The 26244-nt window shown below is 38.6% G+C and overlaps 5 protein-coding genes across 5 annotated transcripts; 2 read left to right on the top strand and 3 right to left on the bottom strand.

Annotated features, from left to right (window-relative positions):
- Positions 1-1492: 1492 nt before the first annotated feature.
- Positions 1493-3426, top strand: EAF02_004018 (uncharacterized protein; the record flags this gene model as incomplete). The annotated part of the gene is made up of 4 exons (XM_038900066.1): positions 1493-1925; positions 1978-2522; positions 2578-3080; positions 3129-3426. The coding sequence occupies 4 exons, from the start codon at positions 1493-1495 to the stop codon at positions 3424-3426; spliced, it is 1779 nt and encodes a 592-aa protein (XP_038759773.1).
- A 296-nt stretch (positions 3427-3722) lies between these two features.
- Positions 3723-4595, bottom strand: EAF02_004017 (uncharacterized protein; the record flags this gene model as incomplete). Its single annotated transcript, XM_038900065.1, has 4 exons — positions 3723-3925; positions 3981-4107; positions 4353-4366; positions 4460-4595. The coding sequence occupies 4 exons, from the start codon at positions 4593-4595 to the stop codon at positions 3723-3725; spliced, it is 480 nt and encodes a 159-aa protein (XP_038759772.1).
- Positions 4596-6489: 1894 nt separating this feature from the next.
- EAF02_004016 (uncharacterized protein) lies at positions 6490-7375 on the bottom strand (the record flags this gene model as incomplete). Its single annotated transcript, XM_038900064.1, has 2 exons — positions 6490-7211; positions 7273-7375. 2 exons carry the CDS (start codon positions 7373-7375, stop codon positions 6490-6492), a joined length of 825 nt encoding a protein of 274 aa, XP_038759771.1.
- A 1310-nt stretch (positions 7376-8685) lies between these two features.
- EAF02_004015 (uncharacterized protein) lies at positions 8686-9601 on the bottom strand (the record flags this gene model as incomplete). The annotated part of the gene is made up of 2 exons (XM_038900063.1): positions 8686-9359; positions 9415-9601. The coding sequence occupies 2 exons, from the start codon at positions 9599-9601 to the stop codon at positions 8686-8688; spliced, it is 861 nt and encodes a 286-aa protein (XP_038759770.1).
- Positions 9602-11807: 2206 nt separating this feature from the next.
- On the top strand, positions 11808-12254 carry EAF02_004014 (uncharacterized protein; the record flags this gene model as incomplete). Its single annotated transcript, XM_038900062.1, has 1 exon — positions 11808-12254. One exon carries the CDS (start codon positions 11808-11810, stop codon positions 12252-12254), a length of 447 nt encoding a protein of 148 aa, XP_038759769.1.
- Between the last annotated feature and the right edge of the window lie 13990 nt (positions 12255-26244).

Below are 26244 nucleotides of genomic sequence, written 5' to 3'. Positions count from 1 at the left end.
TGGTTCCCTCTTGGTTCTCTTCTGGTCCCCTTCAGATTTATAAAAGCTTTTTACAGGTTCATTCTTTGTATAATAGTTTGTTATTCTCTAGTATCGATAATTGATTTATTTACTATCATGTCGTGAACCTGTTGTCGTTACAGAAAAGAATTAATCTTTATACCTTTTAATATAGATTTTATTAAATTAGTTATCTTTATCAATACATTCTTCATTAATAATACTGATTTATCTTTATAAATTAGCTATATCATATATTTAGTAGATAAATATAGTAATACTAATATCATCCATTGGACATTAATTAAATGTAAGAGAATTACTAGAAATATACTAACTTCTGAACTATATACACTAGTTCTAGATTTCGATATAGATATTGCTATTAAGAATATTATTAATACTATTCTTAAGCCTAAAAAGCAGATACTATTAATACTATATACAGATTTTAAGTCACTATATAACTTATTAACTAAACTCAGCACTAACACGGAAAAGCGCTTTCTAATCGATATTATAACTGTATAACAATACTACAAGAATAAGAAAATCGGGGAGATTAAATGAATTGATAGGAAGTCGAATCCTGCGAACACCATAACTAAAAACGGTGCATATTAAACTTTAAAAGATTTGATTGATATCAATAAAATAGTTATTAAAATAATATATTGGATAGAAAAAGAATAATAAAATGAAAGCTAGAAAGCAAGAATAGAACACTATATTTAAAATTGAATAATGAGCTTAGGCATATAATCACATTCAATTTAAGAATTGCCAGTATCAGAATATCAATCATATAATCTAAAGAGAGCACCGTATTGTACTAACACTAACACTAACACTTACACTTCTACTATATCAAGTACTAGCTTCCTATAATTAATAATAATCAAAACGAATAATATAATCAATTATATTAATAAGACTGAAGTATTTTACACTTTAATCAACACCAAGTTGATACCAACATTTTCCCAGTACCAACATGTTGGTAAAATTTCGAAGCTTAACATATATGGTCAGTGAATACGGTTCCATTATTACTAACTTGGCCCATGATAGTTATTGATTGGATAGCGAATGGACTAGAAAACAGTTCGCGAAGCATTCAACGATTGGCCAATCAATGTCCTTCATTTAATCTAGGGGGGGTGGGGCAGGTGATTATTTGAGGGCGCTTACAGAATGAAACCCCACCCCTGAAACAGAAAAATAGAAAAATAGAACACTGCCACCTCTCGCCCCAAGTTCACTGTTTACCGCTCATAGTACTTCTTGCTTCTGAATATTGGCCATTGAACCCTTCGAGAAAGTCTCGTCCAATCAATTCAACCCTCATTTAACCTGTACTCTATTTTTGTGAAGACTGGCGCTCTTAATTTTCTAGACGTTCTTTAGATTTCACTCTTTACCAACATTGTGTTTCTTCAATTCCATTCGAAATTAAAACAATTCTTTGCGGGATTGTAGTTCACTAACAGTTATGGCCTTCAGATGGAAGGTATTGACCCTCGTTGTCGCGATTTTTCTTCTCCTTCTTATCTACCAAAGACCCGCGATTAAACGCTATCAAGAATCATACGATCGGACTCAACCGATAGTTCAGTCGGCTTCAGATGGGAAAGGAAATAAATTTAGATGGTCCGAGGTCAAACATAGCTTTCCTGTTACCGATTTTATACCTCTTCCAACGAATCCGGCCACAACCATACCGAGAATCCAACATCGCTTTGAGAAAGAAACTCAAGCCGAAAAGTCAATACGGCAAGCTAGGCTTGAGGCCGTCAAGAGTAATTTCACACATGCGTGGAATGGCTATACTAGCCATGCATGGTTGAAAGATGAGGTAATGCCTTTGTCCGGTGGATCAATGGATCCCTTCGGGGGGTGGGCCGCGAGCTTGGTCGATACTCTCGGTCAGTACACAGCATTCAGACTTCTATGTCATTCAACTAATTCTTTCTCTAGATACTCTTTGGATCATGGGGATGCATTCGGAATTCAAATTAGCCGTCGAAGCTATTCAAGAAATTGATTTCAGTACATGCGCTCTTGAGCAAATTAACGTCTTTGAAACTACTATCCGGTACTTGGGCGGTTTTCTCTCCGCTTATGAGTTAAGTGATGGAAAGTATCCAGTTTTGCTACAGAAAGCGTCGGAGATGGGAGAGATGCTGTACAAATCCTTCGATACGCCCAATCATTTACCCATTCTTCGATGGTATTACCATGTTGCTGCCACTGGTGCTCCGCAGGAAGCCGAAGACAATGTTCTGGAATCTGAGATTGGCTCGTTGACTCTAGAGTTCACACGTCTTGGCCAGATTACAGGTGATCCCCGATACTATGATGCTGTGCAGCGCATCATGAATATATTTGACAACCAGCAACCTATATCTAAATTACCAGGAATGTGGCCGGTGGTTGTAAACGCGAAAGACAAGAACTTCGTGGAATATGGAGGTTTCACTATTGGCGGCATGGCTGATTCGTTATACGAGTATCTACCAAAGGTAAGCTTGGATCATCTTCGAGAAGATTTCTACTATTTTATGCTAATTTCAAAAGCAACATCTACTACTTGGCGGAGCTACTCAGCAATATAGGAGGATTTATGAGTTCGCATTGATTGCAATGAAACGCAATATATTCTACCGCCCGATGACAAAAAATGGTGAGGATGTTCGCTTGCCCGGTAACGTGGATAGTGATGGAAAGACACTAGTCACGGAACTTAAAACAGATGGAGAAGCACAACATCTGGGCTGCTTTGCAGGAGGAATGGTTGCCATCGGTGCGAAGATATTCGAAAATGAACAGGATTTAGAATTGGCAAGAAAACTCACGGATGGATGTCTCTGGGCTTATGAAAATATGCCCCTTGGGATCATGCCTGAGAAGATGCATACAGTTCCATGTGAGAACGAAAGTTACTGTCCCTGGGACGAGCAAAAGTGGCTCGAAGGTATAGATAAAGACACCGAAGGCAACGAAACTGTGCATGAAAAGATACAACAGCACCGACTGGTAGCTGGAGTCACGAAGTTCGATGATGGACGTTATATTCTTAGGCAAGACTTCTCACATTCCATTGTCATGACGTGTCTAACTTTCAATAGACCCGAGGCAATCGAATCCGTTTTTATACTTTATCGCATCACTGGTGATCCTAAGTTGCGAGAACAAGCTTGGACGATGTTCAACAATATTATTAAACATACAATCACCGAGATTGCACATGCTGCTCTCGACGACTGTACCGTCTCAGAGAATCCTCCCAAGGCCGACAGAATGGAATCTTTTTGGATGGCTGAAACGCTCAAATACTTCTATCTTATTTTTGCTGATCCAGATTTGATTAGCTTAGACGAGTATGTCCTTAATACAGAGGCACATCCCTTAAAGAGACCAAAATAAGGTTTCTGCCGAGTTCCATTCGTCAATGATAAAAAAATTTCATCACTATTCATTGCTTCGAGCGTTTTATAATTCTCTGTGTTATAATTTCCACAAAATTTAAAATTGGCTACTTTTCAATCTTCTTTGCCCTGCCTTGACTGCCATACTAATAATAAGCGCATATCATCCGCTGCACTCGTTTCCAGGCCCTCTTTGCTCAATTCCCCTATGAAATTTTGACTTGATGATATGAATGGAGTTCAAAAGCACCAAATCCTTGATTTAAGAGGCTTTGGTTTCCTCGCCGTCTGGAATTAAAAATTCGACATATCTCTCCATTGGCTATATCGTATCAGGGACAAATCCGCAAGAATTAGATCTTGAATCTCTTTGTATGAACCGATTGCTAGGAACTCCTTCATAAAGAACTCACGTTTGATATACTGGCTAGGAGTTGCATCGTACATTGAATCTAGTAATCGATGAATTTCTCGCTTCATTTCCATTTCGTACGAATCTATTGGTATGTTATTAGCTAGTGATCATGAATAATCTTACGCCAATCCACTTACCCGATTGTTTCGTAGCTCGAGATCTAGACAAAAGATTGAGTACATTCTTGTCCTTTCCAAACTTTGAGCTGGAAAGCTTTTCGTTCGATATTGGGAGCCCATGATATAAATCAACCAGATGACGAAGCTATGATATTATAGACTTGTTATCTTTGAGTCAATGTGCTAGCGTCGAAAATTGAGATGATGCTGGTGCGGAGATTTTACTTGGGGTGGGTTTGATGAATTCCGATTCTTGTGCCGAGATGGAAGATGAAGGGGAAAATTATAGAGTCGGGAGGTACCCTATATAAGCAGATGGATGTTTGTGTACGGCAGAATTGTATCCATGATTCACGAGTCAATCGTGAAAAAGCATGCTTGGAAACTTACCACCGTATCCTCAGCTCATCCATTTGATACCATATCATTCTATACCTTCATGGGGTGATTGCAGTAACACTGTGAGAGCCCTAGTAATTACTGCTCATGAAACGTACCTTGAAATGCAGGATAAGCTCCCAGCCCTGAGAGTCTACTTAGCTCATCCACAAGTAAAGATCTGCTCGAGAAATATCCGTTTGTATAGCAAAGACGTCCCAAAATGGTGAGTTCAATTCTGCTCACCCAGAACATAATATTAATCGCATTGGTTCCATCTTTCGAAAAATTGAACGGTCATTGATGTAAAAACTGAAAGCAGTTGACGGATGTGTTGACGGGCAGAATCCTATCCGGTTTTTGTTGAACGATCCATCGCATATGATCAACTACCAGGAGACTGTATGCCAATAATGCTACATACATAGCTTGCAGGTTGATATGAATTGGATTTATTTTGGTGGTGGTACTGATGTGTTTAATTTCATTGAGAAGGAGAAAAAGAATCAAGGAATGAAGGAATGACAATACAGCTAATTGTTGTCATCTTTTTCTCCTGACCTTGTGCTCTACTCCCTGATTCTATTTATATTACTTAAATCCTCACTTCAAAGAATCATAGCCTGTCGATCTTTAGAAATAAGGTTTCTGTGATGGCTTTTTAGAACAAATAGTAAAATAAATCGAGTTTTCAGTGATTTAGTACACATTGAAATAACATCCTACTGTAGATCGCCTATTATAATTACACCTGGGGGAGGGTTTCTCAAAGAGGCAATTTCGAGGATTTAGTTTCTAAAGAAAAAAGGGGAACAGCATTCCCTGAAGTCTTTTTGAAGATTACAACCTTAGAATTGGTGTGGATCTTTGAAAGACGCATGTCGTCTTCAATTGCTTGATCAATACAAAATTTCGAATTAATGCGTATGAATTCACGTTGCAACTCGAATTAACGATCGATCCCCAGTCCTAATCCAGGAACAAGCTCTCAATACGCCTAAAGCGTCATAAGGGCTGAAAATTTGATAGACTTTTTTAGCCGAGATATCCTCTAGCTTTAGGTTTCAGTTCACATTACGGATATATCACTCATGAAAAGTTTTCCATGATTATATTATCAGGGCTCATTTCCATCTTTAAGATATATGCCCCCACGATTTTTATCCCATGAGTGCTCACTCTCATTTTGCATCTCAGCATAAAGCTAGAACTGAAACTCATCACATCTTGACATCAAGAATTTTATAAATCAAGAAAAACTCGATGATACCTACAACGAACTCGAACAAGATTTTTGTTCATGAATATTGAGCAATAAGAATGAAAATTATCATATATCAAGACCCTCACATAAAACAAGTTTTCTTTTGATTCTTTAAGAAGGCCTAGAATGACTCTTACAGACAAACCCGATGTCATCTGAGGGTGTAAAACCAAACAAAAGTTAACCGAGAAGCAAATACCATAGAAGATTATTGGCTCTCGACTTACCGATATACATCAATTTTCACATTCACTGAATGTTTCGTTTGGATTTGCAGAATGAATTCTTAGATAGCTATAAACCAAAACCTACGCGAAGCGAAGTACAGCGCGTGATCTAAAGTAAGACCTACTAATTTCAAAACATTATTATTAGAGTGATAACATTGAAGAAGATTACTATTCACAAAAGTCACCCAATGTTGAAGAGTAGTTTAGTATATAATGAAGCAGAGTGAAGAATTTAATTTCCAATATAAGACTACTTGGGTTTTCGACACAATACTAGGCCGAATTAATGATCAGGTTTGCTGTCTAGTCATGAGATCTCCCCGATTCTATCACTCGTGACCCTAACTAATACATGACGTGTGCAATGCACACAGGGCCTGAAACTCGAAGGGGCCGGCTTGGGGGCGAGAGGACACACGTAGCACGCCCCCCTGATCGGTATTATCCCCACTTTCACTTATATATTTCTTGATGATATAATATAACTATGAAATATAGCTAATCAAAATCACTATAATGTAACAAAATTATTATTAATTATGAATTACTCCCTGAGACCCTTTGACTACCATTTACAATACTTTGCATTGATGTAGTAGTTTCAGGCATACCATTGATCTGGATGATACAAAGCCCACTACCCTCGCAGTCTTTTCTATTGTTCCTGTAATTGCTTTCTTCTCGCTTTAATGACTAAAGACTGTTTGCTATACTTCTTATTAGCTACACCGATAGCTATTCTGATGATGTATAAGAATATATGTTCTGGTTCTCTGTTCTTGTATACATTCACAATTCTACGAATCTCACTAAACCATGCTTTTCCACCCATGTTAAATGGAGAAGGATAGTGCGGAGACTCATCATCTCCACGGAACTGTAGCCATCCTCTCTGAATTTCAACGTAGGTGCACCATGCCAGAAGCAACGGTCTTAAAGCGTGACCAGAAGGATCAGCTTCCTCGCCATAAATGTCACGGGGCAGAAACTTGCCAACGTCGCATCCTGGTGTGACGCAGTACATCAAGGGGTCGGATGATCCAAGAGCTAGATCTCGAAAGTAGAAGTATTTTGTGGTATCGCCTCTTCCCATCCATTTACCAAGTAGTTCATGAAGTCGCGCGGATGGTCGAAATAGTGGGTGCTGAACGTCTTCCTTTGAGTCTTTATCCCATAGAAGGGTTTCCAGAAGTAGGGCATCTGAATGTGTGTACTGACGCTTGTACTCATCATATACATCATGACAAGTAAGGCCAAACACTACGCCAAATGTGGGGCCAAGATGCCCCATGACGTTTTCAATGATCTCGGTGGGTAGAACAACAATTATAGACTTCTTTTCGTGGTTTGTAACCTGCTGCGTAGAGTTTTCGATAGCTAGAGATGAGTTAGCATAGCTGAACAGGAATTAGAGCAACATAATTGAGAAGAAAATTACCAGAGATTTGGGAACTGAGCTCGACATGATATTCTTGTAGAGATTCAGCGGGTTTGGGAAGCGCCATTGGAATCAAGTCGTGATCTTTCTTTCCTGATGGCATTATGAAACTTTTCAAGAATTTAAACTTGATAGTGACGATGAATTCGAATCTTTCGTTGATTCAAATTGTGAGTTTGAAAAATTATTCAGTGGTGCGGATGTGGATATTTCGAAGAGTAGGTTGAATCTCCTTCTGTGGAGGTGTGTTCGCATGCACTTTATAAGAAGATGGGTACTGTAATACAGCTAGTCTCTTTTCGTGATTAGACATTACAACTGTATGAATCATACTGCTAGCCTAGCCGTAAAACTTCTAGACAGCCGTACTTCACTAACATTCAGCGACGTAAGAGTCATTGATTATCAACCCCACTTGACAACCGAATAGCTTGGACTAGTCTGTCAGAAGCCAATTTTCAAGTTCAACTTCTATACCATGGCTGGATATTGATGGAGATTGATGGAGAGTGTACGCGTCAAAGTTGCCCAATGAATGGGAGATCATACGCAATTTACGGAGTTCGAAAAATCACGGAAATGGTAGAAAAGAAAACTTACAGAATTTCCCCTAAAATGGACAAAAGTTTGTTTCAGGCCGGCATTCTAAGGTGCAAAACTTTAATTAATAGTTTGCCTAAAGCTTTCCACATAAAATTTAAATACACTTCGATGCATAACGACTCTTGCTTATCTTTACAAGCTTTTCCAACATCAAACTATTTAGTCATGCCAATAAACCAAATTCTCGTCAAACATTAGAATTTCAAATAGTGATTTTTGTTGAGGATCAATCGTCGAGAGCTAAGCTTATTACCCGACGATTACATTGAAGAAAGTTGTTTGGAAAGACTAGATTCACAGAATATTCAATATTCTACAATCCAAGGATGAAGATTATTAAACCCTTAATTTAATTAGGATACTCAAATCATTTGAGATATTGAATTTGATTGAATTATTGAACTGTCTTCAAAGTTCATTTCTCTTAGATAGGTGGTATTCAAATACTTTTATCAGTGAGTTATAGTTCAAATTTTTAGATACCCTGAGCTAGAATAGCCTACCCCCAAGTATGTCACTTAAAGCCACTTCCATGATGAAACAGGTTACAGTTTGACTGGAGAATTGATCACGTGGATTTTAGGGCAAGATTGAAAGTTACATCACTACAATTTTTGGGTTTTCAATTATTTGCAAGATTGGATAAAATTTGTCTGTATTTGCCCTGAATCATTTGTGTAAAGATTTTCTATTTAGCGATCATGATGTTGAACCATTGTATTGCCCCAATTCCTATAAAGTCCCCAGATTCAATAATCTATTTCCAACAATTTGTTTCCGTAGAACGATGCAAGTTGAAATCACCCCTGATTAAAACCCAATCATCCCCCTCCACTCAGAATAATCCAACATCATCTCTTTCCCCCAGCAGTGCCTCGCTTGTCGATCTAAATCGCCTTGTATTCTTTTGAGACTTGGGACCGCGTAGTGACATGTCTTTGCTCGGCCGATGAAGAAATCTGTTTTCGTATCGCACAGCGCGGAAACCTTGATGAAAAGTCCAACTGAGAAAGCATGGCAAAGAGATCTGGCAGCCTCTTCTTGATTCTCGATTCGAATTGTAGTTTGCCCTCTAGTTTCAATCGGCCAGGGCAGATGAAGGCGATCCCGAGGAGACCAATAATAACAGTCTTTGAGTTTTGATTGTCGTGGGCAGCAGTGATCATGTCTGTCAGAAGCATATAGATATCCTTCAAGACCGGTCCAATCCTCTATGCAAGACCAAAGTGGGCGTGGTCGGCACTTGGGCATGTGACCATGATCCATATCATGTTGTGGGAGATCGTTGTTCGTACAAGGGCATATCAACTGCTTGAGATTTACACGCTTGATATCGTCGCTGAAGAGAAGGTAAAAGCTTCGACAAGTCAGCGCTAATGGTACTATGTTCTGGCTTCTATGGAAGTCTAAGTTGCTCGCGATTCGAAGGAGTACCTCCTGTGGCAATCTTGTGATGTGGGAGTTGCTGATGGTATTTCCAAACTCTAAAAAATATAAGTTAGTATGCTACGTGATAAATCTAAATGCTTTGGTACTTACGAGTTTTGGGCTTGGATCCACTTTGCACGTTGAGCTTCGTACTTAATGTTATCTTCTCCTGATTCAGCGTTCTCTTGAAATCCAACTTTTCACTGAGAGTCATACAATGTAGAGCCGCATATTCTCCATCATGAGTTGCCCGATTGATTGGCAATGCCTTTGTAACTTTCTTGTTGAGTTTAATCATATTTGATGGTGATGTGTGACTGGTTTAGGGGGAAAAATTGATAGTAAAGTGAGTCTGAATGACGGGATGGTGAAGTAATTCTTGGGGGTGACGGTTTGGTGTTGAGACTTTGAATATCAGCACTGATTTTCAGTCGCAGGATGTTCGACTTCTATAATTTTATAGAAAAAAAGAAGAAGAAGAAAGTCGATTCTAGGAGCGATACTTTTGATGCTTATATAGTTACCTCAATATCATGGCGTATCTTCAACATTTTAGCCGTATGATAAAGTGTATGGGACAGAATGTGGGGAGTTGGCGCAAAGCGCACCGTAACGCGACTATATACAAGCCGTATCCCCGAATTGTCAGAATGTTTCCATTTAGCAAACATGATTATTGTGCAGAATTCACTATTATTTTGATATCGATTTCCTGGCTCAACACCGAATGTGATATCAACTCAGGCCAGAAGATCTTGAGATAAGAATGCAATTTATACAAGAAATCTAGGTAAAATAGCGAGTGGTCACTAGTATGATGTAGTATCGAGATGGGGGATATATCGATTGGAGAATCAAATAACTTTCCCACAGTCACGGTTTATCTTTCGACGTAGTGGTCTTGTTTGCTCTATAGATATGTGTCATGACCTAGTAAGACGATCTTCGAGATCATAAACCGAATATCAATACGTGGCGATGTGATATCTGAGTGATTTCGATACTATTTCACAATTTGAAAGAGTTCGGTAGCTATTCCACATCAGATTTTCTTCAATATCACATCTTTGAGATTCAGTCCTGATAAGTTTTACAGTGTATAAAGTATAGAGTGTTCAATAGCCCGGATTGTAGTTTAACAATGAAGATCATCAAAATTCCTAAACGAATTAGAATATTCAGATTATCTGAGATGTTGAATTTAATCGAAACATTAAACTATTTTCAAATTTCCAACTGTTTCAGGATATTCAAACCCTTATGTTTTTGGACTATAGTCCGAAATATCAAACGCCATAATAAAATATATATCCAATACATCAAAACCTATAATTAGAGATCAAACATCTTGATTTGTAAGAATCATTATCCAATTCCACCTATATCGAGATAGATTGTTAATTATCATTAAACATGCCGTATCATCTTCCCAGATACCACCGTATACACATTGAGCAAATGTGTTCCTTACTATACCTCTCGCTTATGATCGCGTACGGTTTTGTAACCCCTTATCAGTGTAGGCAATAGTATACAACAGTGAAACTGTGGCGCGTATTAGCATATTGATATTGCAGCTAGTACGTATAGAAAGGAGGTTATACCACTCTCGTACATATTCATATGCCTAAAGAATACTAGCAATATACTGAAATACTGGAATCCAATATAAAATAAACATTCCTATCCTAATTAGGTAATATAACTCCATTCCTTATTTCAAATTAAATGGGAATCCCTTATTTCTAGCCTAATTTGGATAGGAATGTATTATTTATATTGGATTCCAGTATTTCAGTATATATTGCTAATAGTATTGAATAACTAAATGATATTGAATACTTTCAGTGGTATTGAATTCTATACCACATACGTACGCATTTCGAAAAAATTCGATACGCACCACTAAACTAACCCGTATACGAAATACGGGAAATACTATTGCCTACACTGCCCCTTATATCCTCAAATATTGCTTTCTAATCAGCACAAGTCTGAGTCAGAGTAAACTCAACTATACTTCTCCCATATAACAAAGTCCCGTTTTCGATTGAAACCGTAAGAGTTTAGACTTTAATCGATTAACAACGGTTATTTTAAGTATCTCTCTTTTACTCAATTTACAAAGCTTTTCGAATGGATGTTAATATGAAGGAAAATATGGAAAAGAAAAGTGCCAACGACGAGGACAAAATAGGGAAGACTGGCGAGAACAGAAAGAGGGAACTATCTCGACATGTCTCTCGAGGTGAGCATTTAAAACCATGGTTACGATGTAAGAAATGACTAACATCCTTTCAGAAGCCAGCCTTCATCTGATAGATCTCCCCTTGGACATCATCAACCTCATTGCAGATAATCTACCACCAAGCTCAATTGTTCTCCTTGGACTCACTTATCACGTGTTCTACTCACTTTTCTCGAAACAGATCACCGAGACTTCACTGAAAGCCCCAATTTGAAATCTACACACAGACTCTGAGCAATCTGTTTCGTCTCACCAAATGAATATTGAACTCCAACTCCACCATTTGTTAAAAGATTGGAGTGGATTAGCCGGGTACAAATACTTCAACACAGCCGATCTATATAGACTACAGCATCCTTCTGCACTGGCAAAAAAGATGAACTGGATGGACGATGATATTTTCTCGGTAATCCGCGCTGCGATGAGTGTTATGACAACGGTCAAAAATACAAAACGTCTCAAAAAAGAGTTTGAATTTGGCACCTTAACCAAGAGGCAAAGGAAGATTCGTAACTCGTTGAAATTAGCAGGTGGGCTTTTCTTCAAATTTCCTCGGTCTGGTGGAAGGAAAGATTATCTTTGGCACCATTTATCAGAGGATGAACGACTCGAAACCACAGATTTGATGCAATTATGGGCTCCTCCCGTCGATTCATTGAAATATAAGTTGAATTTGCATAGGCGACTGCGCTGGTCACAATAAATGATGACTAGTTATGCCGAATGGAAGGAATTGGTAGGCTTTTGATTGGGGGTCTCTGGACGGCCTGTAGTTTCCACGGGTACTGATCCAAAGAGATTTTGTTGGAGGTCCCCTAGAATGAAACTTTTCGTTCATACCTTCCTCGCCTTTTTGACATCAAAATTTTTGATATTTATCGGTGGGAGTACGTCTTTCAAAAACGAGAAAACAAGATATAACAAAATTTGCATGCATCTCAGCACAAAAAATAAGTAAAATAAAAAATCATTAGAACTATCCTTTCGCAGATGAGAAAATGCAAAGACAGAATGGACTTCCAACACCGAAAAACGGACTCAACATAAAGTCGTTCGTTCCCCTATAGTTCCCAGGTCATCAAGCCTACCTACTCAAATCAGACAAAGACAATTATAATTCAAAATGAACCTCATTCTATGATTATCTCCTGTGTATGAAAGATCGTATTTACCAAAATAAATAGCTGTAAACCGTGTTGTCTTCTTGTTTCTAGGGAGGCTTCCTTGAGTTGAATTGATGCACCAAATCTGTGAGTAGTGCAAATATGGCATTTAACTTTAATGCGCACTTTGAGATAGAATGAGTCAATTTGAGCAACTCTGATGGCACATTCGTGAATTCTCCATATATCTTCGGATTCGCAAGTGCGAATTCTTTCAATTTCTTCGGAGAAACTTTTGAAGCTTTCATTCAATTCCCAGTCACTGTCTGCTCTGTTGAACCCGTTGCAACCCAAGATTAAAATGCCTCATATTACCCAAAGCATACACAAATGCACAAATAATATCTAACGATGAAAAGTCTCGAGTCCTCTCTCTAATTACATCCAGAAGAACTCTCACGACAAGTGCTCGCATGGAAATTAAGATCCAGATGAATGTTTGCCTACTCTATCCTATATCTATGACAGCATACATACACTATGAGCATTGCGAATCAAAGCGTACTTTAACGATCTAAATGAAACAATTTCCCTAGATAGAGTTTGACAGCTTCCTAACATTCCCATACTCTTTTCATGGACTATTAACTCCCCCCCCTTCCTGTCACGCTCCCATGATATACATCGCGAGACAAAAACGAACCAGATATTCAAAACTCAACCGTCCTGATTCCGAGCGAAAATTTGCTCTATAATCAATACCTAGGTAGGTATCAAAAGAAACTCGCAACAGATGAGACGATATATGTAACGAAATTCCGAAGACTTTATCTAGCCATGTAATCGCGGGGGCTGGTTTTAGATTTTTTTTTGGTTATGTGAGTAGTCTGATATTAGGCAACTTATGTGATCACCTGGTGGATATACTTTTGAAATTTGAGTGATGATACGATATACTATGCAAATGTATATTAGCTAGATTATCTGCATGACACTTATTTATTTATAGTCATCGATCAATCGATAGATAGTGAATACTGACATCCAATCCCTTCCCATCCAATCCAAGCACCCCCCTTCCAGTTCCCCAACCCCCACTTTCCACTCCAAATCCCACCAATCACAACCCACCACCCACCACTCAATTCCATTCCCACCCCTTCCACACCCACAGAAATATAATCTTAAATTCTCCCCATTTACCAATCAACAAACAACACACCCAAGCGGCTTTAGCTCACTTGGGAGAGCGCCAGACTGAAGTGCACTTCGGTTTCTACGATTAATCTGGAGGCACTGTGTTCGATCCACAGAAGCCGCATTCTGCGAGTTGGGGCTCACCCTGACTTTCATTTTTCTTTCCCGGGGGGGTTTTTTTTTTTTTTTTTGGAGGGGGACGGGAAATTGTAGGGGAAGGGATGGATGGATAGATTAGTAGCTCAGGGTGGGTGGGTACAAGTAGTTTATTTAGCAGGATTTATCTGATCTTTGCAGGAATATATGTGAGTGAATGGTCTCGAGATACCTTGTAGATTTCTTACAGAAACAGAAATATATATAAATAAATATCGTAGAGCTTAGAATTTAGTTTACTCGTCCTTAGATGGAAGTTTAGTAGCGTATGTATATACTTGTTAAATCATTCATTCATCTATCTACTGTATCTACGGAGTATAGATTTGGACGAAGTACTGGTAGAGAGATGGATGGAATGGGATGGGGTGTGAGTATTCTGTTTGAAGAGAGGAGGAGGAGAGGAGGAGAGGAAGGGGAGGGATTATTATTTTATTTATCTATTCCTTTCAGATACATATACCTTCTTCATATATAGAATATATATGTAATACTTATATAAATATATAAAAAATAAGTATATTAAATCAAAAAAATCGATAAATCAATAAACGAGGAGATAAATAGATAGATATTAAATCAACTCAAACAAGTTAGAAATTAGAAATTAGAAATATTAAATTAAATAAAAATGAATATCTATCTAGATTTAGTTCTATCTATCTATCTATCTAGCTAGATATCTATTTATTATATATATAAATAATAATTAGAAATTATCTACTTTATAGTTTTCTACTTTATAGTTTTTATTAATTCGAGAAGGATATGAAAGACGTAGCACTCACGTATTCGTAGGTTCTAAATGTCTAATTGTATTCTATCTAAAGAGCTAGCTAAGTGGGAAAATAGTAGGCCTTATATAGACACTATTTAAAGAGCTAGTCTCTTTCGCATTCGCTTAATACCTTTAATATAGTAATCATTATATTGAAGTCATTCCTTTAAAGTAAATACTCTTGTTCATATAGTTTTCTTGTTAGAAGATCATATATGAGTTGGTGGAAAAGCCTTAATATTATTAAGTTCTACATAGAGATACGATATATATGTGTGGACTCGATAGAGTCACATATAGGCTAATCCAGATACAGTATAGCGTGATATATGGTATAAGTACCTTTTCTAATACTCCCTCATACTGATATCGTATATCTGAAGCTATATAGTCTATCGAAAACTATGGGGCATTATATTATAAGTCAGGGCTATAATTGATTTTAATTAAGCTAAACAGTATGATTTATATTGTATAGATATATATATAGTATTTGATTATTCTTATTTAATAAATCTTGAGAATCGCTAACAAATATTTTGGAGTATCACGCTAAAAGTGATATCACCGATAGCATTAAGCTAATTGGGTTTATATAGGCTAATTCTCTCGTGACACACCCCCGAGATTGCTGACTAGCTGGGTATAGGCAGTAATCTCTGTACTAGCCTCATTGAGTCATACGCAGATCTCCTTCTATTTCCATATGATGCCAAATCTAGGTTCTCTTCTGATTGGATACAACTAGTATTAGGTTCTCCCTGGATACATCTAATAGGCTGAGCGGAAAATAGTGGGGCAACAGAGCAGAGTCCTCACATTAGCTCTAATAGGCCAAGATCAGATGACTAATGTGGTTCTGTTGAAATACCCTCTTATAAGTGGGCCCACAGAAAACCACTACAAGAGAGTACGGTAAAGTGAAGAATTGTGCCACTGCGCTATAAACGCATACCGGGCTCATAACTATCACGCTAAAAGTGATATCACCGATAGCATTAAGCTAATTGGGTTTATATAGGCTAATTCTCTCGTGACATGGAGTTAGTAAGTTGATTTTAATGGATGTTAGAAAGTGTTTTGAGATTGTAATTATCAAAACCACTATAAAATCAATAAATCAGATTTCACACATTCTTCCAGAAACCAATATTTTTAATCAATTTTTAAAGAAAAACCTTTCCTTTAGGATTACCCAATATCTAATGTAAACGCTTCTCTAAAAGTATAAAGATTATACTAGTGATATTAATACCTATTGATCTATAAAGCCTATACCTTTACAACTCTTTTCTCTTAATAGAGAAGCTGGGATACAGTCTTCTATATAATCACCCTAATTATATAGAATCCCTTAATCCTTGCTCTCCTCTACAAAGATATAGGAGATATTATATACCTCTCCTATATAATAAAACACCAGAGCACTCCCTTATAAAATATATCCTACAATTCTTTCTCTCCCTCTTGAATATATCCAAAGGAGATATAAGACTAATAATTGTCACGGGGTGACACTAAGCCCTTTCTGTCCTGTCCTGTCCTGTCCTGCTATATATGTGAGAGTAAGGTAGAACTTCCAGTTCTACCTCCTAGTCTTTTGGGCGTTTAGCTCAGCGGTAAAGCTTCTGAATACTCCCAGAAGTGATCCCGTGACAATAATAATACCCTTAATTATTTTAGTCTTGCTAATCTTTACTATAAAAAGTATAAAAGATAATTCCATCATCTCCTATCTAAATATAGTAATACACATTCTCCCATTACCATAATCATCCGCTCCTCCTTTATATATAATTTCGGATCGCCTTCAATTCCCTTTAGGACCTCCAGCTCCTTACACTTAATGCCTTCGGGTCCCTACAAACCCTCCAGTTCTTTATATACTCTCCCTCCCCCTCGATTGCCAGCGTAGCTATTGTCGATATAGAAGATCGAAATCAAAATCATATGAAAACAGTAATCGAAAAGAAAGATAATCGATCTGTGCTTAGTAATATATACTAATCTATTAGAACAGAATATATTATATGAACTATAAATAAGTGAAAAAATATCAAAATCGAAAGGAAATAAGATTGAAAGCTGAGATGTCATAAAATAACGGAACTAGTAAGCGAAACAAATTAAATATTATAAAAACTGGTATTAAATAAAACAATAATCCAATAATCATTATACTCATCAGATTATAGGTATGAATGATCGGAAAACTGTTGAAGAAATAAAAAGGATAATAAGAAAATTTCTAAGACAAAGAAAATCTTTATTAAATTAGATAAGTTTTCGTAGCTCCCCTATAAACTATATTCAAAGCATTTTCAATTTTAAGGTTTTTACAGATAACCCTCAACTATATAAAGTTTAATCGATTTGTAAAGCACTATCGATTACTTATACTATATCATTGCTATCAATATAAAGTTTACAAGAATCGAAACAAAGAAAAGAATCAAAAGATAGGAAATCAAAGGAATTATATTGTAACTAGAATTCTCGAATTGTTGAAAAAAGATAAGAATAGATGGCAGTCATCTATTAGAGCTTTGTCGCCCTCTTCAACCCTATAGATTAGATTACTATGGTATCACACATTTGAGTATTTTGTACAATCTTCATCATAATAGCGCTACGCGCTTTACAACACTATACAAAATGCCGGAATCTTATAACAACACCAAAACCAGATTCATTCGCTGAGCAAAACTACGCTCCCCCAATCGCTTAATCATATTAGACCAAATATCATCTAAATATCTTTTGGATTTGATTATATTTATAAAAACAATAGCCTCCAAATTTGATGAAGTTATTATTATCTATTGTAATATTAATCAAATGACTTTAGAAAACTAATCCTAACGCTACACAAACCCGAGCTTATAACCTATTAGAAGATTATATATAATTGATGAAAAAGCCTTAATATTATTAAGTTCTATATAGAGATATAATATATATGTATGGACTTGACAGAGTCATATGCGGGCTAATCCCGATACAGCATAGCGTGATATACGGTATAAGCACCTTTTCTAACATTTCTATTTCTTTTTCTAGATGATAAGATTTATTTCGTTTTTATATTAATAATAGATAGTAAAGAGAGAAAAATAAAGAAAAATAAAGAAAAGAAAAGAAAAGAGAGAAAAGAAAAAAAGAAATATAAATATAATAACTAATCTATATTAATCTATATCTTAATATATAGAATATATAGTATAATATAGTATAATATAGTATAATATAGTATAATATAGTATAATATAGTATAATATAGTATAATATAGTATAATATAGTTGTCACGGCGCCAACTACATGATCTGTAGTTGCCTTCGTGCCTCAGGCACAGCATACAAGCGCGCCCTACTTCCTATAAGTAGGGCTTCACTTTTCTATAGCTCTTCTACTCTTATGGTACAATATAAGTCTTTATCTGTACTTTGACAGTTTGTACCATCTTCAAATAAGCTATCACAGCTTTATTTCTTATTTTATTTCCAAAGCCCCACCGACGTCTTGTCCCGATCGCGCCGATCGCACCCACCGTTGATCCATTGTATACCCTGCCGCCGATGTTTTGAGCCTCAAAAAGTGCCGAAGATGGGTGAACAAGTACCTGCACCAGAAGCGCCTGTATTTGGCTTACCTTTGTAGTTCCTTTTTTGAACCATATTCTCAACTCCGCCAAAGCCGATATCTCTCTCTTTACAGACCTATTCAATGATCCAAACACTGTATACTTCGCTGCCGCTCAAGCTGTGTTTGAATCGATCGAATCGATCGCAGACTCATTACAGGCCCAAGCTATCGATGCTCAATCAAAGATTGTTGAATTGAAAGATACAATTGAGACATTGAAGATTGCTGTTCGCAATAATTCGCAAGCTTCACTTTGTTACAAGTATCTCACCACTCCCGAAAAGTTCAGTAATGATAAATAAGATATTGTAAAGTGCTAAGATCAGTATACAACTTTTCGTAATACAGTCAATTACTGTTTGACTGCGGATTACGAAAATGAATTAGAGTTTTAGAAAATCATATTTCTTGTTAGCCTATTTTCTGGCCTTGCTTATACGAATAATCAGATACACTTTGATATAATTACAGATAATACATATAATTTCGACCTTTGACCCTTTGGATGGCATATTATAATAAGTATTTGATGTAAATTAAACAAATAATATTAGACTCTAATCTTTTATATAAAGTTTTTATAGATTATAATAAATATAAAATAAAGAAAACCTTATTTGATAATTTTATTATCGAATTCAAACAGTTTGCTATTAAATGTAAGAAGACTGTTGAATAACAAATCGCTGATCTTAAACTCAAGTTTTATAAGAATTAATCGATACTTTAATTAATTGTTCTAATAAATCTTCTATTGCTGATATCAATATATAAGTAGTCTAATGGTAAGGTATTTATAATAATTTAGAGAAGAAGATTCATCTTGATAATCAATACAAAAATCAAGATACCAACTTTAGTAATCAGAAAAAACCCAATAAAAAGAAGCCTACTATTATTGTTGTAATACTTACACTTAATCCTTTTGGAGATTCTATACAATTGGATATTGCTTATTAAGGCCAACGACTTTTATTATATTACAATAAAAAACAATATCTAGATCTTGACCTCTATCTTTATTACAAAAAGCCTAGTTATATTAAATTTAACTATAAAGAAAAGCAATACAACAATACAAAATATAATACTAACTTAGGAATCATATAATACTCCGATTATCCTCTTACTACAAATCAACACGCTCTGAATATCCACTGTTTTCCTGTTATTGATCTGTCACGGAATTCACCGTATAGTGTAACCCTACGGTATTAATCCTAGTACTCCTCCGGAGTACTCATTCCCATGATTACTAAAACTATTTCACTCAGTTCATTTGTGTACCCTATATACCTAATTAGGCGACTCCATCGCCTGATCAGGGTATATAAAGCAGGTATGATCCTTATGATCACACCTCAAGTCAATCTAGTTTATTATCACTCTATATACCTATCTCCTGATCAAAGTGACCATTAGACATAGCTATTACCTCCGTGATAGTTATGAGCCCGGTTGGCACTCATACTGCGCCCTCATTATTCATATACGTCTTTTGATCACTCTGATTCATATATACTCTCTCCTATTCATCTTTACAAACTCGTCATGTCTAAATCCAATTCCTCAGAAGTCACCAGACTCGTTACCCGTGGACACTGGTCAAGATGGTTCCTGAATCTACAACACCTTTGTATATCGAAAGGTATCTGGAAGGACGTCAAACCATCTGATTCCAAGACCATTCCGATCACTCCGATCAGTTCCGGAGAATCCTCGGAAGATGGAAAAACTCTTCACCAGTTGATCCCCACCGACGAAGAAGACTGGCTCACCAAGGACCCACCTGAGCTCATTACGATCGTCGATCTCATGAGAAAATACGATTTGAACAATAATGCAAAGTACCTCGCTGATCTCGATGCTATGAACAATCTCAACAGAAGGACTCAGAAGGAGGACACTAAGATGACTCCATCACAATCCTCTAAAGAGCCAATGCTTAAGCCTGTGAGGCCTAAAGCAAGTACCTTTCAAGATATCTCAGCAGAACACTCCGCACTTCAAGGAGAGTACCGCTACCAGAGGGACAAGTACAATATCATGCATAAATCGTATCAGGATGTCTACGAATGGATTACGGAAACAGTGGACTCATCCCACCTTATGGAACTTACTCTTGACAACAGTGATGGAAAAGCTTTACCACTCAAAACGATCATTCAGAAGCTACAGATAAGCTCGCACCTACCATCACAACAGCAAAATCTGCTATTGCTCAAGAATATCGAAACGTTCTTCAGCAAGCAACCGTAGGTCGAACTGATCCGATCAAGTGGCATAACGAATGGACTAAAGCTTTATACTACCGCAAAATCATATCATGTCGAAGTAGAGGATGACTTAGCAATCATCAACTTCCTACAGGCTGTGGGAGCACGTATGCTCCCCACTTGGGCAAGCACCATGCTCATTCAGATCGAGACCAACAATCAACTTGGAATTCCCAATTACTCTTTGAAGCAATTCGGAGATATCTTTGGTGGCTTAGTCTATCAGGACTCTCTAGCACCCAAGGGCAAGGGTATATTCTCGACAATCAACTCTGAACCTAAGCATAACCTGGTAATCCGCAAGGAAAGCAAGGCAATGCTCGGAGAGGAGGCCCCAAAAAGGCAACTGGTCGATATGAATGCCCTTGTAAGTCGGAATCTGATTGGAAGAATGGAAAGGCGGGTGGTAGTCACTATCCCAAGACATGCTGGTTAGTTGAGTTCGCACTCACCGGAAAATGCGACTCCCGGAATTCAATCTCATTGACAGAGAAGGAATGCAATAACATACGAGGAAGGATCAAGGAAGATCGATGGTCGAATATACGCAAAGCCTGGGAGCAGAAGGGATGGATCAACTCAAGAGGTAGTACCTCTCAATCATATGATTCAATAGACCCTGGATCGAGAACAGTAGCCTGTCTCATCCAAGGTTCTACGAGTCACGGGATTTATACTACTACCTCTGATCCACTCCATCAACTCTCTGATAGTACTATACTTGACAGCGGTGGCGCCATGCACCTCGTTAACAATATCGATCTTCTTGACGGACATGAATATACACCTTCACCAGCATCAGATTACGTTGAGGCAGGAACAACAAAAATTCAGGTCGTCGGACGAGGCACTCGCACGATCAAGAATATCCTCCAAAGACCTCAAGGTTCAAAAGGTGATCTGGTTCTCTCAAATGTCGCATATATTCCTGGATTTCACGTCAATATCGTCTCGGAAACAAAGCTCTTAGGTGCAGGAATATGGTTTTTAGGGATGGACTCTACATTACGGAAGGGCAATCTTGAGAACAGTCATATTGTCGCTCATTGTACTCGTAAAGATAACCTCTTGTTCCTAGAATACAAACCACTTTCCTCCTGCTTGATCAACCTAAGCACGATACCTGTGAATCCAAACCTTCTGATGTGTCCCACGATCAATACCAACGTCAAACGACCATTTCGCCGATCGAGGGACCCACCTAAACCTCGAGAGGATTCCGCAGAACTCTGGCATGAACGATCAGGACATTTGGGTAAAGAAGCTCTCGAACATCTCGTCTTCTCAGCAAGGAACGTGAGGATAAAAGGACTCACTAGGATTGAGTGTATTGATTGCTCACGCACACATGCTAAGCAAATAATATCACGAGCTCCTAGTGAATCCCGATCACCACGTCCTTTCTACAAAATTCAATGGGATTTATTCGACTTTCCACGCGCATATACCGGAGCATCCTGGCTCCTGGTAATCAAGGACATGTTTAGTGGAAAGATCTTTAGCTTTCCATTATACCAAAAGACTCATTTCGAAGTATTTGACACAATCCAGAACTTCCTCGCTTGGGTGCTCAGAAAGTACAGTCTATCAGTAGTCTGTATCAAGCAGGATAACGACACTTCAGTCATTGGTATTATGGGAAACACCGTATTCGAAAATTGGATCAAAACCGAAGGTATTGAACTTGAGTTATCTCCACCAAATACGCACGAATCAAATGGAGGATCGGAACGAGCAGGACAAGAGATAATCACCAAACAGATCAAGATGCGGATCTCCGCAGGCATACCTGATCTTTTATGGGTTGAAGCAGTGCAAGCTGCTACCTACCTATATAACATTAGTCCTCTTAAAGCTCGATCGTTCAAATCCCCAAATGAGGTGCTGGATACTTGGTTTCATGAATACCTACGATCATCTGCCCCAGCGGTCGCGGATCACTTAACTGTCGATCTCCGCCCAAACTGGAGTAGAATATATCGATACGGGTGTAGGGCATACCCTCTGGATAAGGAAAGAGAACTAGGTATAAACAAGAGAATTTACAAAACTAACCCTAGAGCAAATATTGGATATCTCGTCGGATACGTACCAGGTTCTCCAATCTACCGTATCTGGATACCCAAGCTCAAGCGGGTCATCGTCACTCGAAACGTTACTTTCTTTGAGGAAAGAACATACAAAATGGATCAAACAGATAAAACCATCGATATACACACGGATCAAGAGCTACAGCAATTTGCACTAGCTCTCGATATTCAGCAAACAATCGATATCGATGGTACTATTGTTGATCAAGGTGACGATGTGATGACTTCGACACACACTACTACTGGTTCTGTTGACACCACCATGCGCACTTCAGATACACCTCAAGACGAGCAGGACTCGGGGGTGTCTCTGGGGGGTGGGAGCTCACACATGAATACCGAAAGTAGTAGTACGCACAAGGTTCTGCACTCTGAAGAGGCCCTAGAGGCAGAAGACCGAATTCAAGAACGAACCACCACTGATCAGGCACAGGAGTCTACAAGTTCTACTCCGACATCACCCGAGCAACCGTAGTAATCAACCAGAAAGTATGGATTATGAGCACACTGGTAGTGCTACCCAAGTCATACGCGGGGAGTACGAGAGCGATCCAGACACTCATCCTACTGATACTATGGACGCCTACGTCGTAGAGGAAGTAACATCACCGGAAAGATTACCTCCTCCGACACGCACAATCGATCAATTCAAGGAAGATCAACTTTCATTTCTTCCTGATCGAGAACCCAAAAGACAAAGGATCATGAGGATCGAATTCCTCGCCCAACTCTCAATCCATCTGAGTATCAATCCTTTGATTTTGATGATACAACTCCTGATATCAACACATCTACGGATCACCACCATCAAACTCGACAACAAAAGAGACTGCAAAACAATCCGTCAACAAGCGACCACACGCTTATAGGCACTCTTATTGCGAACTTGTCGCTCGAAGGTGATTCCCGTATCGAAGATTTCCATTCAACATTTTGGCCTAGCCACCCAAATATGGATATACAGGGGAAAGAACACTCATTTGTTACCGTACACAGCGTGATCGCCTCCGCCGTACGAACAAAACCTAGCCCTCCTAAAGCACCTGAAAATGGAGCCTTAGAGGAGCTACCCAACTTGCATCTATCAGGATTGCCCAAACCACCTCAGCGTTACCACCAACTCAAGGATCACTTCTTGGGAAATGGTTTAAACGCGAGTGTGAGATTGAGATCAACAATCTGAAGGATCGCAAAACATGGCATGAAATCAATGCACAAGACGCACCAATTGCCCCTATACCATTGCAATGGGTATTCACATACAAATGCAATGAACAGGGATTCTTAACGCGATGTCGAGCTAGGCTGGTTGTTCGTGGTGATCTTCAAGCTAAAGACACGATCGAATCAACCTACGCCGCGACACTCGCCGGAAGATCATTTAGGATCGTAATGGCGCTGATAGCAAAATACGATCTGGAAACAAAGCAATTTGATGTCGTTAATGCATTTGTCAATGCTCATAGGGATCCATCAGGTGTACCTGTAGTTTGCTACTTACCGGATGGATTCAAGGAACCAAATAAGTGCGTAGTTCTTGATCGCGCACTATATGGTCTCCGAGATTCCCCTGCATTATGGTTCAAGGACTTTAGCAAGACACTAAAGAATCTAGGTCTAACCAATGCAAGGAGGAACCCTGTCTTTTCACAAACCCAGATCAGACTGTTTTGGTACTATTCTTTGTGGACGATATACAGATCGTGTATCATCGCAAGCATGTATCAACAGCTGATGGTATCATCTCTGGTATCAAGGCGGCCTATGAATTGAGAGATCTAGGCGATACAGAGTGGTTTTTGGGTATCCGGATCATTCGCGATCGGAAAATGGGAAAACTTTGGTTAGCACATGATACCTACATTGAGAAGATTGCACAGAAGTTTAATCTCAATAATGGCAACGCATGCACACCGTTACCAATCATGGAATTCGTGAAATATGATGGAACTGCTACTATCACATTCATACGAATCTATCAAGAAAAGGTAGGATCAGTGCTATATACCGCAATCACAGTTAGAGCAGATGTCGCATTCGCAGCATCGCAACTCAGTCACTTCTAACTAACCCATCTCCGGATCACATGAAAGCAGTTGATCACTGTATTCGGTATCTCTGGAACACGAGATACTACTCAATTGGATACTGTCGAGAACAGATCCCACAGCTTTTGTCATTTTCAGACGCCTCATTCGCCGACGACAAGGAATCACGAAGATCATCTCAAGGTTTCGTGATCTCATTGTTCGGTGGACCAGTAGTATGGAAAGCTTCAAGACAAGATACCATCACTACTTCTACCACCGAAGCCGAATTACTTGGTGTCGAGCGCACATCAAAAGAGACACTAGCTACCCTTCGATTTCTCAAAGAGATCAATCTTGTAGTCAAGCAACCAGTCACGATCTTCTGCGACAACCAGCAAACGATCAGATTAGTAGTAGGTGAGAACGAAAGGATCACTACTAAGCTGAGACACGTCGATATACAGAACATGTGGCTACGTCAGAATATTCAAAAGGGAGTTTCTCCATCTCACATATTTGCCCACAGCAGAAATGACAGCAGATGGATTAACTAAGAACTTATCACGACAAAAGTTCAATCACTTTATATCCCTCCTAAACCTACAAGACGTGAGCACCAGGATCAACAAGATCAAACGACATATTTTCCTTCAAGAGCACGCTTCTTTGTAGCGAATTCAATCTCGAGCTGCATCAATTCAAGCTTCCGCTTCTTCTCAGCAAGCTCGTCACCAGAGTCAACCACGTCCCCTTCACCAACAGCATTATACTCGTCATCAAGATCACTATCATCATACATATCAAACTCAACCTTCTTCTCTTTACCCTTCGAAGCAGCACGAGCAGGCTGTGACCGAGTCTTAGGACTTGCCGCAGGAGCCCTCGTATTAACCTTCGAACGCTTTACCGCAGGAGATTGAGGAGCAGGAGAGGATCTCCGTTTCCTAGTCGGAGAGGGAGGTAATGATCTCGTGGCGGGGGAAGGACGAACGGATGATCGCGACGATCGAGCAGGGGGAGGAGACATAACCTGTGTTGGTGATGAGAGAGAGTCAAGATCGATGAACTCGCTATCCTCTTTAGTCATCGCCAACATAACCGTCATCGCAATACGGGCCGATTTCTGGTTCGGGACAGTCCTCTAAAGAGTATGTCAGCAGATCACAACGAGATAAAAAAGATCAGAACATACCTTTCCAGGAAGTACCACGAACTCAGGATCGCAAAGCTCCAACAGTCGAAACACCCAAAGGTCTCAAATACACCGGGAGAGGTGTACAAGTGTGCGTGGTGCACTTCCAGCACCGAAGAGAAGACGCATTCTTCTCCGCTTGAAACACTTGCCATGTTCCTCATGACGACCAGAGAGAAGAGAACGAACACACTCCGTACAGGGAACAGCGTTTTGCGCACCCTTATT

Source organism: Botrytis sinoallii (assembly GCF_014898435.1).
Source record: "Botrytis sinoallii strain Bc 23 chromosome Unknown BSIN_006, whole genome shotgun sequence".
Classification (NCBI taxonomy): domain Eukaryota; kingdom Fungi; phylum Ascomycota; class Leotiomycetes; order Helotiales; family Sclerotiniaceae; genus Botrytis; species Botrytis sinoallii.
This window is presented reverse-complemented; position numbering and strand designations above follow the sequence as displayed.